The sequence below is a fragment of the Panthera tigris genome, chromosome D3 (assembly GCF_018350195.1).
Source record: "Panthera tigris isolate Pti1 chromosome D3, P.tigris_Pti1_mat1.1, whole genome shotgun sequence".
Lineage (NCBI taxonomy): Eukaryota > Metazoa > Chordata > Mammalia > Carnivora > Felidae > Panthera > Panthera tigris.
Window position 1 is genome coordinate 93,946,056 of NC_056671.1, and position 17,269 is coordinate 93,963,324.

At 53.1% G+C, this 17,269-nt stretch overlaps 1 protein-coding gene across 1 annotated transcript in view; it reads right to left on the reverse strand.

Moving 5' to 3' along the window:
- The window catches only part of PARD6G (par-6 family cell polarity regulator gamma), a 91,602-nt gene extending 75,115 nt beyond the window's left edge, over positions 1-16,487 (reverse strand). Inside the window, exon 1 of the mRNA XM_042962326.1 lies at positions 16,347-16,487. Within this exon, the coding sequence (XP_042818260.1) occupies positions 16,347-16,418 (72 nt within the window). The 5' untranslated portion in view covers positions 16,419-16,487. The remainder of the gene's footprint in view (positions 1-16,346) is intronic.
- Positions 16,488-17,269: the final 782 nt, after the last annotated feature.

Sequence of the window (17,269 nt, forward strand, 5' to 3'; positions counted from 1 at the left end):
GTCCCCACATGCTGCGAAGATTGTCGGGGAGGCAATTAATCACTGTTTCTATCACTTGAGGATTAAAAGCTCACACGTTTGTATTTCTAACAGTTTTGTGGGGGCAGGAGATGCACATACACCATTTTTAATCTCAAGCCTAGAAAAGAGGAAAATCGAGGTCTAGTATCTGGTATGACAGTTGAGGTGCCATGTGGAGCCCAGAGTTCTGGGGTCAGTTCAGTACCTGGGCTGGCTCACGAGGGTCACATGCAGGGACATTGCACTGAGACATCTGTGCAGTGTGTGACAGGATGTTCGTGGAGGCCTCTCCAACATGTATGCTTAAAAAAAAAACAAAACAAAACTGGAACTACACACTGTTTGGTGTGTTTTTCTTTATGGTTTGAATAGGGGTAGAATCACACAGCTGAAAAGTCAAAAGGTATTCAGTAAAAAGTCTCCCAGCCACCCTGCCCCTTCCCCACTGGAGCTGGTGATTTCAGTTGTATGCACCCTTCAAAAGGTGTTTTCTGCATGTGAAGGCACATGTGAACTGTATCTATATTCCTTCTTTTCTAAATAAATGGTAGCATGCTATCCACACTGGTCAACTCTGGAGGGCTTTTTTTCCCCCCACTTATCTTCTATATTTTGAAAACATTCTTTTTCTGGATGCTCATGGTCTTGTAAGGGAGGAATCTCTAACTCTCAGATGCCCCTGAACTGAGAAAGGTTAAGTCACTTGGCTCCTGGTTTGTAAGGTACCCATAGACAGGGACGTGACAGGGTATCGTCAGACTCACCAGGGAAGGTCACAGGAGCCAGGTGTTAAGGTAGAGTTTTTACCAGTTAAAATTTGCTTAGTAACTGGGTCACTTTTAAGGCACCTCCCAAACCTCAGGGAGCCACAAATTTGGTTCTTTATTTATTTTACAAATTTGCAATTACCATATGAGTTAGGGCAGCAAACTGCCATAGCTCTCACTAGAGTGCGAGCCCAGGAGCATGGGGTCTGCTTGTTCTAGACTAGTAGAGTCCCTAATATACAGTAGACACACAAATTTTCGTTGAATTAATGAATTAAACTTCTGTCAACTGGTTTTAAAATAAAATTCTAGAATTTTAATTAAGTGGACATTGACTGACAGTCTCAAAACAGGAACACAGTAGGAGATATAAGCATGAAGTCACAAACCATGTCCCATGTCACACATCAGCCCTGTCCCATGTATGTTAGATTTGAAGATAAATGCCAGTCCCCTCCACCCCCCCAACACAAGGGTGAGGTTTTCACCGTCAAAACCGAGGAGACAATGTCCCAGTGACTATTTGCAAACAGGTGAGTAAACAGGCAAACCGAGGGGTCTTTAGCCACGTAAAACACACTCTCTGTGGTAATCAGGTTGTGACCCTGCTTCAGATGGCTCAATGATAACGGCCAGTTTTAAAGGCAGGAAAGGTCATGGGGTCTCAATCACACCCAAGGGCTGCCTGAAGCTGTTTCTTAAAGAAAGGCCTGGTTTCCAAATTACTTTCCCAGGAAGGAAGGGTAGTCAGTTTCTCTGACCACACGCCCTCTGCTCTGGATAAACCTGGGTGGGAGCCCTTGGTTCACGGACACCAGGCTGTGCCTTCCGCTAGTGACCATGCATCACCCACCACACACTTGCTGCAGGCAGACGCACTCTCCCAAGAGCCTCTGCGGCCATGTCCCACCTGCTTCCCAGCTCATATCCCTTCCTTGGGCAGAACTGACTCTAAAAGAGAAGTACGTCTGAGAAGCATCATTAGCTTTCACTGCTTCCTTTCACCAGACAGCGACCCCAAGAACCACCAAATCACCAGGATACTTCTCCAAAAGTGTCATACTAAGGGACATGTGTCTTTTATTTGAACTCACTCCTCCAAAATACCAAATAGGAACTTATTCACCAAGCAAATATTTTCCTGTGCTGGTCTTTACAGTTGTAAAAGAAAAATATGGTCTCCATTTCATCCCCTGCCCTACCCCCCATCCTGGCATACTGTAGTCGTACAAAATACATTTACTGAATAACTAGTGTAATGTATGGCCCCTGCTTTTATCATCCAGTGAAAATGTGTGGAGTGGTTCTATGCAACAGGCACTTCTACACACTGGGGAAGGGAGTGAACCAAACAGAAAAAATGCCTGTCCTTATGAAACTTAAATTCCAGCAGGGAAGACAGGTAGCAAACTAAAAATAACGAGCGCCTAAGTCATAGAATATGTTAGAAGCTGGTAAGTGCCACGGGCAAAAGGCCAGAACATGCCAAGGAGGCCACATGTGCTCTCCAATTTGCTGGGAGTTATGTAGGAGTGCAGACCATCAGGGCACAAGGGCCACCTGGGTCTCTTCCCCACGTCCGGGATGGGTTGGCCCCTGCCCCTCCTGCCCTGGACTAGAGGACTTGGGACAAGCCCCCCATCCTCTCTGAGCTCCAGCCCCACCTGCAGGTTTTATGAAAGGGTGCGGGTGAAGGCTCCAGCACAGAGCAGGTTCCCTCCTGCCGCTGCCGCTTCTACTCCTGGTCACTGTATTAATACAACTACCACAGAGCAGTATTTTACTTAAAAAAAATTCTTCAGGGCTAGACTCCTCAGTTATCTCGAAGCTGCCCTAATCTTGAGGGGCCAAGGAGGGTCCTAGCCACTAAATCTCATTCGGACACGCACGGACCGGGGCGTGGGGCCGACCCACCCGGGACTCCTAGCGTAAGATGTTACTTATCTTGGATAAAAGATACTCCCGAGGGGCATCCAGGGGGGCTACTCTGTCCTTTCACGCACGACAAACCCAGACCTAAAATGCCACACTCACTTTACCCTGGTTATCGCTGCAGCTCCCGGAGCCTCCCCCACCCCGCTGGGCACCACCCGGCCCAGCGTCCCAGGCCCGCTCCCTCCGAGGCGTCACTGCAGGGCTCCGCCGAGGCCCCGCCTCCAGCTCGGGTCCCGCCCACCCAGGCTCTGAGACCGCACCCCCTGAACACCTCCCAGTGAGACCCCGCCTCCAGGCCTCTCAGGTGAGAGCAATCGCGGGAAGTCATCAGAAACAGAGATTTTCAAGGAAAACGTTCATCAAAATACAGTAGTTTTGGGGCACCTGGGTAGCTCAGTCGGTTGGGCATCCGACTTGGGCTCAGGTCATGATCTCACGGCTCGTGGGTTCGAGCCCCACTGGGGCTCTGTGCTGACAGCTCTGAGCATGGAACCTACTTCAGATTCTGTCTCTGTCTCTCCCTCTCTCTCTCCCTGTTCGCACTCTGTCTCTCAAAAATAAATAAACATTTAAAAATATTTACAGTAGTATAAAATGTTAACTGTAAAAGTTCACCAAACAAAGTACATCCCCAGGATGAAATATAATGAAGCCAACAGATACACGCTGTATTAGTGGGTTTAATGACTCAAGGAAGCCTTTACCACGTGGGCAGTGACAGAAAACGATGCAAAGCCGAATCCAGCGTGATCCTTGGGGCGCAGCACAAACAAGGCAGCAAGGCCCAGCCCAGGGCTGTGAACAGAAGAGCCTAGGGAGCTGTGCACGTCTGGCACACCTGAGGCCAGGAAGCCAGCACCTCTGCGGCTGGGCCCAGGGATCCGCAGCTCAGAAACTCCTCAAAGTGTGTTCCTTGAAGGAGCAGCATCACTGTCACCCGGGACCTTCAACTCAGGCCCCAGGCTTAGGGAGTCACAACCTGAATTCTAACTAGACCCCCAGTGACTCCTGTGCACACGAGTGTGAAAAGCACGGTTGTAAACTTCCCAGTAACCATCTTGCTAGTCACTGCTATGTGCTGGGTTTTGGTATCTGTTTACATATTCGTTCACTGAACAAAATTTTGCTGAATGCCGGACGTGGGTGGTGCCCCGTGCTGGTGTTGAGCGTCTTCATTGGGTTGATGGCTGTTTGAAAGCCTGATGTTGGACAGTAATCACACATGCAAATGTGTAATTACAAACTGGGAAATGCAAACAAAGAAACTGTAGGACACAGGCCCTGATTTAAACTCTGTGTTTGAGGAAAGGAAATATTCAGGTAAAGAGAGGATGGGAACAGGTCACCTGCAGCACAGACTGAAGGAGCCAGGCAGCCCAGGTGTGAAAGATCTCAGCAGCATACTTTCATAAGGCAATGCCAACACCTTGGACCATTTGGGGACAGGGCCAAGGAGCACGAATGCACGTGCAGGCCATATGGAAATCTGTGGGAAGACCCCCCTTTTGGAAATGATCAGGAAGCACGGGTCATTATCCTCATGTGGCATCTGTCAGAATGTGGGACCCCACCATGGGATGACTTCCTGGGCTGGCATGTTAGGGCAGTTTAAAATCAGGCCACAGACCTGTGAGTCAGACGGGGTGGAGCCGGCAGCGGAGCAAGGCCCCTTCCTGTGCCCATGCACCCATCTTGATCCAGAGCAATGACGTCCCAGCCACCAGTAGCTGCAGAACTGCTCAGACAGGCACCACATCCTGTGTGAGGCTGCTGGGGACCAAGAGCCCAGTGTACCTGGGTCACCTCAGTGAGTGTGTGTGTGTGTGTGTGTGTGTGTGCGCGCTGCAGGTGTTGCATGCACTCCTCTGCTCACATACATACTCTCCAGGTCACACGTGCCATCTGCATCCAGGGATCCGGCACTGGTAAATGTAGGTGTAGGGTGGGCCTGGGAGTGGAGAACACAGAAATTTAGGAACGTGGTCTATGGTTTCTGTCTGGCAGGGATTTCCAGTACGGTAGACGAGGTATGATCAGTGCCACGCTTTGTGTGCAAGCTCTTTTTAACCCTAACAGAAATCCAGAGGTGTCACTAGTCCCATTTTAAAGGCCAGGACACTGAGACCTGGAAGGACTCAATCCCTGCCCTTAGTCATGAGCCCAGTAAATGGAGAAACTGAGGCTAATACCAGAGGGAATGCAGAAAAGAGCCAGAGAGCTCCAGTGGCATGGTGAGAACCCCATGTGGAAGCTCGGGCACTGGGAGCAGACCCCCAAGTGGGAAGGGATGCCTGAACCACTGAGTGTGTGGATGAGGAGGGGCTCTTGCAGGCGGAGCAGCACGATAGAGAGCCGGGCTGCCCCGGCTGCTATGGGAGGGGGAGCCCGCCGACTGGAAGGTCTGCCTAGGCCACAGCATGCAGGATGTGGAGGCCATCTGACCCTGCCTTTCTGGGACCAGAAGCAGAGAGCCACCCAGGCAGAGACCTGGGTCCCTGGCCCCCTAGGGAAGCAGAGTCACAGCCCAACATGAACTCACGATGTACAAAAAAGGGGCAGTTTCCAGGGACGGGGATGGGTTGCGATGGCACCAGATCTGGGCCATGGTGTCCAACAACAGACAGGAGGGCAGAGTCATTAAGTTCAAGGCTCTGCAGGTTCAAATTCCCAACTCACCTTTCCTGGCTGTGTGACTCTGGATAATTTAAACTTCCCTGAGCATATTTCCTCCTTTGTAAAAAAGGGACAAAAATATATTCTTCATAGGGTTTTCGTGAGACTCAAATACAAATACATGGGCTGTCCTGAGAGTGTGATCCCAGCCAACGGCCGCTATTGGCCAGGTTGCCTGGAGAAGGTGCACAGCGTTCCTGCACAGCTGATCCTGGGGAGCCCTTCTCAGAGACCCAAACATGCTGTGGGCCACTGAAAGCAATACATCCTTCCTCAGCTGAGCCACCTTCCCGGTTCCTGAGGAGCCACCTTCCTCAGCCCCGTCCCTTCCATCCCTGGCTGGCACTTATCTCTCAGGTCCATGTTTCAGATGAAACACCCTCCTTATAATTCTGTATGAGAAAAGCTGTGCTCATGAGCATGACCCGAACCCCGCAGCTCCAGGTGGAGGCTCAGAGCCCAGTGGGCACTGTGCACCCTTAGCCATGCAATTCAAGGGGCATCCGCTTTGTGGCGCTTCAAGTGCGCCAGGGACAGGGGTGGTCACCAACTACTCTGACCACAGCTGTGAAGATCCCATGGGGTACCAGAGGAGGAAGTGGGATCAGGTTCATCCCTGCACCAAACAGACGATGCACAGGCTGGAGCTCATGGGGCTGTTGGGAAAGGGGGTTTCACAGGACCCGTGAGGGACACACAGGAAGCAGTACAGCCCTGAGCCAGGGTCCAGGAGGTGCTGGGGGGGGGGGGGGAGGAGGTGGAGAGATAGAGGATGTGACTTCAGACCACATCCAGGCAGGTAGCTGTTGTCTTTTTCCAGCAGGTAGAATCAGGAAACAACGTGAAACAGATGGGAAGCAACTGAGGGTTAGGATCTGGTTTTGCCACTTATACCTGGGCCTTGCTTAGTTGACTTAATAGGTTGGTCAAGCCCCAAGGGTGCTTCCCACCACAGTTCATGCACACTGTGTCACGAGCTTTGAGGAAAACATCTATGTCGAAGACCTGGCGGGAGCCCTGGCAGAAAGCACAGCACACAGCTGATGCTTCAAGAAAGGAAGCCACAACTGAACAGAGAGGGTCATAGCCACCTAGACTCTCCAGGTGATGTGACCTGAGCAGCAGATGCTCCCACCAGGCTGGCCAGGCTCCTGGTGCAGGGAGGGGGCCCAGAGACTGTGTGCCTCCCAGAAACCCAGTTGAGGGGACATGCACGGCACCCTCAACGGCACAGCCTTGGCCACTCTCATGGCCACGTGCTCATCTCTGGCAACGCCATGACGAGAGTCCTCAGCCACCCTGGCTGGGAAGAGGCACCACTGACAGACTGGCAATGGGGCCACGCCCCTGGGAGATGGGGGATGGGACAGGTGCCTCCAAGCATGGTGAGGGGGAACCCAGGGCAGCTCACCGCACCTCGTGAACAGCGAAGGGTGTTCCTCAACACGCTGTTTCACCCGGGAGTGTCTCCCTGACAGTGCTGCCAACATCTGCCCAGAGAAGCAGAGCCCCTGCCTCACCTGCCGTCAACAGGAGCATGTTCCTATGAGGTTTGGGCCTGTGCCCCTGGGTCTGGACAGCTGCTGATGGGCCTGAGGCTGGGGCCACCTGCGGCCCCACGTGAGGGAACATCCTACAGGCACAGAAGTTTGTTTTGTCCCATAGCAACACCCCATCATTATCTCAGGCCAACAGGGGAAGTCAGGTCAGGACTTGTGGGTGGGGAGCCAGTGGCTCAGGCCCCCGTGCCGTGGAAAACAGGATATGGATGTTACTTTATTCTCCACATCCTTCCAGCATGGCACCTTTCTCAGCTGTCCCTCACAATTCTCTCTTCCACAGCCCTTACCCAGGGACCTTGGGGTCCTTCCACAAAGCACACGTCCCCCAAAAGGGGTGCCCTGTCTGTCCTCGCCTTGTCTCAGAAGCAAAGATACCAAGAGAGGTCTGCCTGGTAGACTGATGCCTAACCCAGCTTTTGGCAAGCACACCGATGTGATAACATGGAGAACAGATACACCTGCTCACTGGGCAGGACTTTAAGGAGGAGCAGACAAAGCCCCACCGGTGGCTGCACTGTGATCTGTCGACATCCACAGGTGTGTATCAGGGAGAGCTTCCGGGTAACACAGCAAACCTCCCAGGGTGAAGGTGGCTGAAAGCTCTGACCTGCACAGGTGTCCACAGCCCACCAAGCTGAGGCTGCTTGTGGGGTTTTCATTCTACACATGAAGATCAGACACTATTCAAAAAGGAGACAACGCATCTCACTCAACGCATGAGATGCCCTGTGACCTGTCGAGCAGCCCGCAGGCCCATCCTTGTTCGTCCAGGGTCTCAGCTTCTTGCACAACGCCAGGTCCACCAGAGGGGCCCATGGAAGCTGGTGTGGACTGAAGGAAAGGAACCACAGAATCACATGGAGAAGTATCAGAGTCCCTTCACCCGTCAGCGGTGGAAACATAAATTCTGCGACAAAGAATCTCTTCCTGATTTATTTTAATTTATTAATCAACACACACTTAATAAGTTGTGGTTCAAGGCCTTTGGGACTCTCAAATTCTCAGACGTCCCACAGCAGCCACTCCCCTAAATCCAGTCTAGTCCAGGGCCAGAGCTGAGAACAGTCGCACTGCGTGGTGGGTTAGACTCAGCAGGACCACCAGGGCAGCTCAGTGTCCCACCGCACCGAGCACAGCAGTATCACGAAGGCCAGTGGAGAGCACGAGTGCACTGAAGAGGCACTCATGCACACAGCCACCAAAGGACATGCACGCGGCTCTGGGCACCATCAACACAGGCAGAAGCACAACACGTGGCACCCATAAAAAATCTCCACTGATGCACACAACGTGTGCATGGACACAGGAGTGTATCGTTACATCACATCCGAGGACCAGAACACTCATCTTTAGTGACCGCGCCCCTGATGGTGGTTACACTGGGGGTGGGTGCTGACTAGACAGGGTATGAGGGAAGCTTCCTGGATACTGGAATGTTCCACATTGTGATCTGCATAGTGGTCACCTGGGTGTGTAAGCATGCAAGCTTTCATTAAGCTGCACGCCTGAGATTAGTGTACTTTAGTGTCACAAGGAGAGAGCCTGCCGCATTAAGTAGGTCCGGAACAGCCAACTGAAAAGGCAGCTATTGCAGCCTCAAGCCTGGGCAAGAGTGGGAAGGGATCGGGTTGTAAGAAGGTCAGCCTGTGGAGCAGGGGGAGGAGACAAACCAAGAATTTAACAAGGCTGGGCCATGCATGAGGCTCTGGGTGGTTTTCAAACTCTGTGAGCAGCAAAAGCTTTTTTTCTACCCCCAAGTAAAATGCAACACACATACCCCAAAATACAGAGCAGGTGCTCTGGTTGGGGATATGGCGAGCATCTGCTCAGAGCCCCAATGAGGAACACGGCCTTGGGAGGAGATAGAGCGATGGGTGATGGGGTGTGGGACACACATCCCTGGACCCTGAGAACCTGGGAAGAACTGAAATGAGGGGACAGGGAAAAAAGGCATCAAAGGTAACTGATGTCACAGCTGTAACAGTGAGTGTCCTGGGCCTGTTACCCCTACCTGTAGGTAACTCGGGGCTGCCTGCGGCAGCTCCGGAGGAGGAAGCATGTAGGGCCAATGGACCTTGCAAGGAAGGGCTATGAGCTTGGCTCCTGGAGACGCACACAGAGCTGGCTCTGAAAAGGGGCCCACGGGCTGCACCCCCTGGGGCTCTCGGCCTGTGATCAAACACTAAGGAAATTAGCAGACACCAACACAGCAGAAATATCAACATGGACTTTTAAAACAATTTCCTTTCAACTCTCAAAGTTTCTCTTTTCTGTTTAGCTCATCCTCTCCCTGCTTCTGTCCATGCTGTCCCCTGCAGCACTGGCAGGGAGGGGACAAGGCTCCTCTCAGAGGTGCCCAGAGAATAATCCCATCAGTGAGCCAAGTTTTGGTCACCTTCCTCAAAAAGTAGTTCTTTTCTAAAGTATCCTAACAACTTCTGGACTAGTAGCCAACAGGAAAATCCAGCTGTTCCTTATCTGAATTCAACTCAGCCAACATTTTTTGGGCACCTCCTGTGTGCAAAACACTGCTTTTCACACTTTAGATGCCGAGTTTCTCCTTGGAGCAGATCACTGAGAAATGCAGCTAGTTTTCGGAGCTGGCCTCCTGGTCTAGTGCAGAGGAGAGCCCCCAGATGAGGAAAAGTGGAGGCCAGAGCCCAGCTGCTTCTGGAAGCAATGAAGGGAGAAGGTGGTCTGACTTATCTCAAAGCAACCATAGCAGACTTTGACTCTGCTGCTGCTAGAAAGCAGGCGGGTGGTTCCTGGAGGCTGACCACCATGACTGGTCTTGCTGGGCTGACAGGCCAGCTGGGATGTGCCAGAAGCCTCTGAGCTCAAGGAAATGGGAAGTGGTGATTTGGTGACACTTGGGATATCAGAATGAAGGACCTCCACCCCACCCCCACCCCCACCCTAATCTTCCCACGTGCCAGACCAAACCTTCATTGGACCATAGTTTTCTTTCTTTCTTTCTTTTTTAATCTTTATTTTTGGGAGAGACAGAGTGCAAGTGGGGGAGGAACAGAGAGAGAGAGGGAGACAGAATCTGAAGCAGGCTCCAGGCCCTGAGCTGTCAGCACAGAGCCCAACGCAGGGCTCGAACTCCCGAACTGTGAGATCATGACCTGAGCCGAAGTCGGACGCTCAACCTACTGAGCCACCCAGGCGTCCCTGGACCATAGTTTTATAAGGAGGAGATAACAATTGTCTTAGCTATCTTTGTACGCCCACCATGAGCCCTATGCTTGGCACATAGTGGTTGCTCAGTAAATACAATACAATACAATACAATACAATACAATACAATACATCAACGCATTGTGGAATCAGACTTTCCAGAACAACTACTGAGTAGAAAACTTCCCTTGAGACCATCCCATAAGAACCTGTAATGGTGATGTAAGAAAAATAGAACTTCTTGCCCCAAAAGCACAAGAGCTTACCCTTACAAGCTCTAGATCCAGACAGCCGAAGGGGGTCTGTCTCATTCTGCACAGGGCACGCTAAGAACACCTGCATCAATACCCAGACCTGGATTTCAGGGCTTGTCAGAGGAAGAGAAATCAGGAGCCCTCTTCCCCCAGTGGCCACTGACAGTTCATGGCAAAGAGCATGCACTCTGGAGCCAGACTGCTGGGGGTCTCTGACCTTGGGCAGCTTCGTGGAACTCCCTGGGCCTCAGTGTTCTCTCTTATATACTGGTGGTAATAACAGAACCCATCTTGCAGGGCTGTGATGGGACTTAAGGAACTATTATTTGCAATTGCTGTGTATTTAGAACAGTGTCTGGCGTGTGTATCTGCAGTTAAACAAATTTGAAGAAATACTTCTGAGTGCACCCTGTACACAGAGGGGAGTGTCCAGCCTGGACCATCTGTATAGCCCTACTGTGTCCAGGGGTAGCTTCAGAGGAAAGCTGCAGGGTCTAAAAAGGCTCACAGTATCTCCCATCACTCCCCAGGTTCACAGAAGACTAGAGATTTGCCAAGAGGAAGTGGTGAGCCAGTAAACACGTACTTAGCCAGCTGAACAAGTCTTACACTAACTCTTGATGCTCCCTTGTTAAATGACTACTGTCATGGTGGCTTCTGCTGCCATCATTCCTAGCTCATTCCTTGCTTGCCTCTAAAGGTCCGGGAGGCACCTTCATGGGAAAGGGTCGGGGTGCCTCTCCTTTTTCACTGATTTTAAACATGACCCAGAAACCTTTGAGCTTCTGATACCCTGAATAGCTGCACCTTCCAATTCTTGACACTCCTTCCCTGAAACTGGGAGAACCCTCCATCTGAAATGCCATGGGTCCTAGAAAAAGGCTCGAACTCCTGACTAGTTGGAGTACCCTCTGGGAGAGTTCACAGGGCTCTGAGACCCACAAAACGTTGGCATGGACACCACTGGCACCCACTAGACTGACATTTGCTACCTGGGTTCCTGGTGAGAGTCTCCTCCAGATGCAGCTTCCCACATCAAGTCACCGAACCTGTTTGAACACAGACGTGCACACATACAAAGCTGGAATCTTAAAAGGGTGTAGCTGACACACACAGGTGAGTCAAACTGTGTCAGGCAGTTCTTAACTGGCTCGCTGCAGGCAAGTGCCCAATCACCCCATGGGGAGGGCCTGGCCCAGCCCCCAGCCCACCAGATGGAAAGACATGTTCCTGCAGCACCAGGCAGCCAACAACCTCAGCCAGAGATAAGGTCTGGGGACCAGGGAACATGTGGGCCGAAACACTGTTACCTCAGCACAGGTGGGAAAATCTGTTGTCAAGCAGCTCCCATAATTCAATAAAAAATAAGGACTAACAGGGAAAAAAAAAAAAAAGCATGTAGGAAAGAAAGAGGCAGCTAAAAATAGACAAATAGCCCACAAATATAAAACCGTTCAATTCACCAATAATTCAAAGATACCAATTAAAACAATGGGATGGGGTTCCACTTATCTACCTGGGAAAGAATAATGCCCAGTGCTAGGGGCAGGGGCACCTGGGTGGCTTAGTCGGTTAAGTATCCAACTCTGGATTTCAGCTCTCTGTCTCCCTCTCCCACTCGTGCTCTCTCTCTCTCAAAATAAATAAATCAACTAAAAGAAAGAAAGAAAGAAAGAAAGAAAGAAAGAAAGAAAGAAAGAAAGAAAGAAAGAAAGAAAGAAAAGAGGAAATACCAGTGCTAGAGGGAGGGAGGGGTGACAGAGATGGATGGGCAGATGTGAAACAGTATATAAATCTGCAGAAGAGACTTTCTGCAAGAAAATTTAGCAATATATACATATATATATATTCAAAGTCTTATAAATGTGCATATTTTTAACATAACAGCTGCACTCTAGGAATCTTCCTGAAGAAACAATAAGACTTAATAAATCAGCAGTTCTTTATACCTTTTATGTAGCATATCTATACATACTCTGTAGGTAATGTTTATTTAGACTTTAAATATAAATGTTATTCACGGCATTGTTTATTACAGAAAACAACTGGAAATGACCCAAATAGGATACTGGTTAAATTAATTATAGTTTACACATAAAATAAATACTAAGTAGTAATTTTAAAATATGTTTTAAGAATGTTTTTAAGGAAGTTCTAATGACACGAGAAAACACACTGTTAAACTGATGGGGGAAATCAGGCTATAGAATAACATGCCTGTAAAATATGATCCTGATTCTGTAGCATAAAGATGCTACATATGCTTATAAAGGGTCAAGAAGACACACGGCAACACTGAACAGTGGTCATTTCTGGATGGGAGACTGATCCCATTTTGTGCCTGATACAGTTTTTAAATTTTCTATAATGACAACATATTTGTTTACAATCCAGAAAAGCCTCCAACATGATTTTTTTTTAAATTTTTTATTTGTTTAAAAAAATTTTTTTTTAACATTTATTTTTGAGACAGAGAGAGACAGAGCATGAACGGGGGAGGGGCAGAGAGAGAGGGAGACACAGAATCGGAAGCAGGCTCCAGGCTCTGAGCCATCAGCCCAGAGCCCGATGCGGGGCTCGAACTCACAGACCGCAAGATCGTGACCTGAGCTGAAGTCGGACGCTTAACCGACTGAGCCACCCAGGCGCCCCATCTCCAACGTGATTTAAACAAAGCAGCAAACACTGGATTAAAACCCTTAGCAGCGAATCTCCGCCAAACACAATGGACATGACATGCCCCTGAGTTGTAAACACAGTCTTTGTCTCTGTTGTGAACAACCGCCTTGTGCCACACTGTGACAAGGGCCATAAGATGAGAAGGGGTCAGGAGTTGGAGGGGGCTTGGCCCGGTGAAGGCATCGGATGGGCTTTGTAGGAGAGGGCTGGTGCACAGGGTGGATTCTCAGAGAGCACTTCAGGTGGGGGAAAGCTACATAACCATGGCAGACAGGCCACCAGGTTAAGAGAATGTGAATGAGGCCCGACTGGGACTGGGTATCTGGACAATGACGGGCCTCCTTTAGCACCAGGGTCTTCAACTAGAAGGTGGGGGCTTGTGCGGGGGGAGCACACTGCTGACAGAGGGTGACTGTGCTCCTTCAGACATCCTCTAACTCCTCTGCCCCTTGCAGACACCTCCCCTAGACACTGGCCTTCTTGCTACCCCTACGAGGCTCCAAGATGTGCTCCCTTGGGCCTCAACATGCTCCCCCAGACCTGTGCACAGTTCCTCCCTCCACACTGCAGGTCTCATAGGAGGAGAGGCAAAAGTCAAAGCAAGTGGCAAAAAGGCAGTCCCACTCCCAGGGCTGGGGAGTAAGAAGTACATTCTGTTGGTTTGGGGAGGAACAGGTCAATCACAAGTATGTGGAAATGTTTGTGATGGGGGAGAGCCACCAGGTCAAGGCTTTGGGAATTGACTAGCTGTAGCACATGGCCCAAAATTCTGAGACGGTGAGAGGTGAATTTCAGACCCAATATCCCGAAATGCCACAAGATTTCAGACCCAATATTCTGAACTGCAGGAACCGACATTTACAACTGCAGGAACTCCTCAAGTCTTCAAAGTGCTTTCACATTCATTACCTCATTTTTGTCCTGGGAAGTAAGCAGAACAGGAACAATGCCCATTTTACAGATGAAATAACCAAGGCTCTGAAAGTTTAAATGACTTTCCTGAAAGTTCAAAAGAGAAGTACGTAGCAGACCTAGCTGGACTCAGGCCCCGGCACCATTTTCCCCACACGCAAACCGGGATGCTATGGCGCTACGTTTAACCTGAATAAGGACATCATTGTCATCAAGTTTTGCTTCCTGTATTTTGACAAGAGCAGCTGGAGTAAAGGCTCCCTGCAGAGATGGGCGCCATGGTATCAAGTATTAACCACTAAGGGGGGCAGTGGGAGGGTGTACGCGGAAGGAAGAGCCAGGTGTACTCTCTGGACAGACAAGAAGGCAAGCCCCGTCATCCAAAATGGAACGTGTGTGTGTCCAACAGCCAGCTCAGCAGGCACTCCCTGCACCCAGGTTGGTGTGGCCCTTTCAGGGGTGCTCCCAAATCCAACCCAAACTCCAGCTCTGCCACTCACCACCAGGGGAACATGCACTGCATCTGAGCCTGAACCCAAGCTTGGAGCACGGGCCAGCAACTGGGGAGCTAGAAGGGGTAGGGCAGTCTGACACAGCTGGCTGGGCAGCCAGAACCCCCACAGCCTCTCACTCCTGTCCTGGAGGAGAGGCAAAGGCAGGCCCCCAGTAGCCTGCCCTGTACCAGCAGTCCAGAACTGTGTGATAAGGCCTGGTGAGGGCCTCTCCTCCAGATCTGTCCTTCTAGATCGGTCCTCTGGAGCTGTGCTTGTCATCAGGCAGCTGTGAGGTGCACATGGCTACTGAGCATGAGAAATGTGGCTCGTGTGATTTAGGAAAAGCGTTTAGTGTTAGTTTACACCTGAAATCAAACACCCTAAAAGGGCAGCCGGAGGGACCCTTGATGGAAGTGTTCTGTGGCTTGTCTGTGCTTGCTGGTAATCCCAGGGACGTGCACACAGCAGAGGTACATGACCAGGTCCCGGATAAGACACTGTGCCACTACAAGTGACCTTCTTGGGAGTCTGTATTCTCTCCCACAACTGCCTGTGAATCCAAAATAATCTCAAAATAAAAAGTAAAAAAAAAAAAAAAAAAAAAAGGAACCACTACATGTGCTCAATGCCTATGGTAGTGGTCCAGGAGCTCCAATCAGCTGTCTCCACCCAGTTAAAGAAACCCACAACTGTTTGGAGCTCCCACTCATGCCTGTGGGTTCTTCCCTCACACAACCCGCAGCGGGCACACTTGATTTGGGAGGCTGGGGGCACTCCCGGGCTAAAGAGGGGATGAGTTCCGGGCGAGGGTCACAGAGTTAGCATTCGGGGGAAGGGTGCGACCTTAACAGAAGTGAGGGGTTCATAAAAAGACGGTCTCCTCAAGATGAAAACGAAATCCCGAAACTCCATTGGCTCACTGCGGAGAAGCCGCCCCCCATCCTCGGCGGACGCCCTGTAAACCCTTTACCAAAGGACCCCCTCCGCCCTTGGCGGGCAGGGGCGGCCTGGACAGTGGGGGCACTGGACTCGGCTCCTTAGACACGAACGCCCGGCGCCCAAGTGCGTGTGGAGATGGGGGTCCGAGCCCACCCTCTGGCCCTGCCCCTCTCCCACCGGTCAAGCTGCTCCGCCTCGCTTTACAGGACGGGGGAGGCGTGGAGGAAGGGCGAGAGGGCCAACCCCCAGGCGGCGGCAGCTTAGGACCCGAGGAGCCCCCTCCTCCGGGACCCTGAGCAACTGCAACAGGACCCTCGCAGACAAAAGCGTCAGCAGCGAATGAGCCGCCCCCGCAGAGGGCAGAAGCGCCAGATCCTATCAGCCAATTACCCGAACGCGCACAGCAGCTCTCAAGTTGGGGCACGCTCGGGCCGGGGCGCGGACAGCGGGAGGGGCCACCGGCCGGGCGCGCCCAGAGAGCCTGGGCCAGGGGCGGGGGGTGGGGGGTGGTCCCGGCCCGCTGCCGCTCTCCCCTCGCTAGACCCGAGCCTCCTCCGCAGCGAAGGAGGCGGCGCGGCCAGGCCCTCCCCCGGCCCGGGCCCCCCAGCACCTCCCCTCCCCCCCCCCCCACGACCCCACTCCGAGCAGCCCCCGGGTCGCCCCGGAAACGCCGCCCCTCCACCGTGTGGCGCGCCGGGTCGCCTCCCGCTCGTGGAACAAAAGAGCCGCTCCCGCGGGGGTCCGGAGCCCGCGCGGCCCTCCTACCGCCGGGCTCCAGCTGCACCCGCCGGGCGGCCGGCTTTGTGTCCTTGCAGCGGCGGGAAAGGCGGCTGGACCCCCGCACTCCAAAGTTGTCGCCTGCCCCGGTACCTCCCGCAGCGTCCAGTCCCCCCGGGGGCGCCCATTCATTCGCAGGGGGGCCCGGCTTACCTTGCTCTTGACTTCCACGGCGCTGCAGTCGTAGAAGCGCAGGGTCTGAGACTTGTGGAAGCTCCGGTTCATGGTTCCGGCCCCACTCAGCCTCGTCCTCGCCTCGGCTCCTCGCTCCCGGGGCTGCAGAGGACGCTGGGGGCGGCGCCCCCCGCCCCGGCCCCGGCCCCGGCCCCGGCCCCGGCCCCGGCCCGCGCGCGCTCGGCCGCCCCGCCGCTCTCAGTGCGGCGGCCGGAGCTGGGCTGGCCGCGCGCCTCGGGACTCCAGGGGCCGCGCGCGGGAGGAGCGGGGGGACGCCGGCGCGCGCCGCCCCGAGGACCCGCCCCCAATCTCCGCCCCGCGAGCCCCGAGGGCCCGCCCCGCTTCCCGTGGAGCCGCCAACTCCCCCCCACCCCACGCCCACCCAGCGCCCGCCCCCAAAGCTCCGGGGGCCCCAGTCTCACCCGCGCCCAGAGGACCCGCCTCCGAGGGCCCGTTCCGCGAGTCCCGAGGACCCACGTCCCGCCACGCGCCGCGAGGACCCGCCCCCCCCCCGTGCCCACCCCGCGCCCCGAAGACCCGCCCCACGACTCTCAAGGACCCTAGTGCCGCCCCGAGCCCCGAGGGCCCGCCCCCCAATCCCCGCCCCATTCCCCGAGGACCCGCCCCACGAGTCCGGAGGAACCTGGTCCCGCCCGGCGCCCCGAGAACCTGCCCCCGCGGCCAGCCCCCAAAGCCGCTGCTCCGCGGGAGGTGGCAGCGACCGGAGGCAGGGAAAAGAAGCTTGGACCAACTCGGGGCGCCTCACTCCCACCTGGGCGCCCGCAACTTCTCCCTCATCTCCCCTCCACCATGATTCTGTTTACCTCCACTGGGCGGCCAGGGAAAGGGGCTGATTTGGGTTGGTTTTTGTCATTTTCTTGGGTGATGCGCGAACCAGTGGA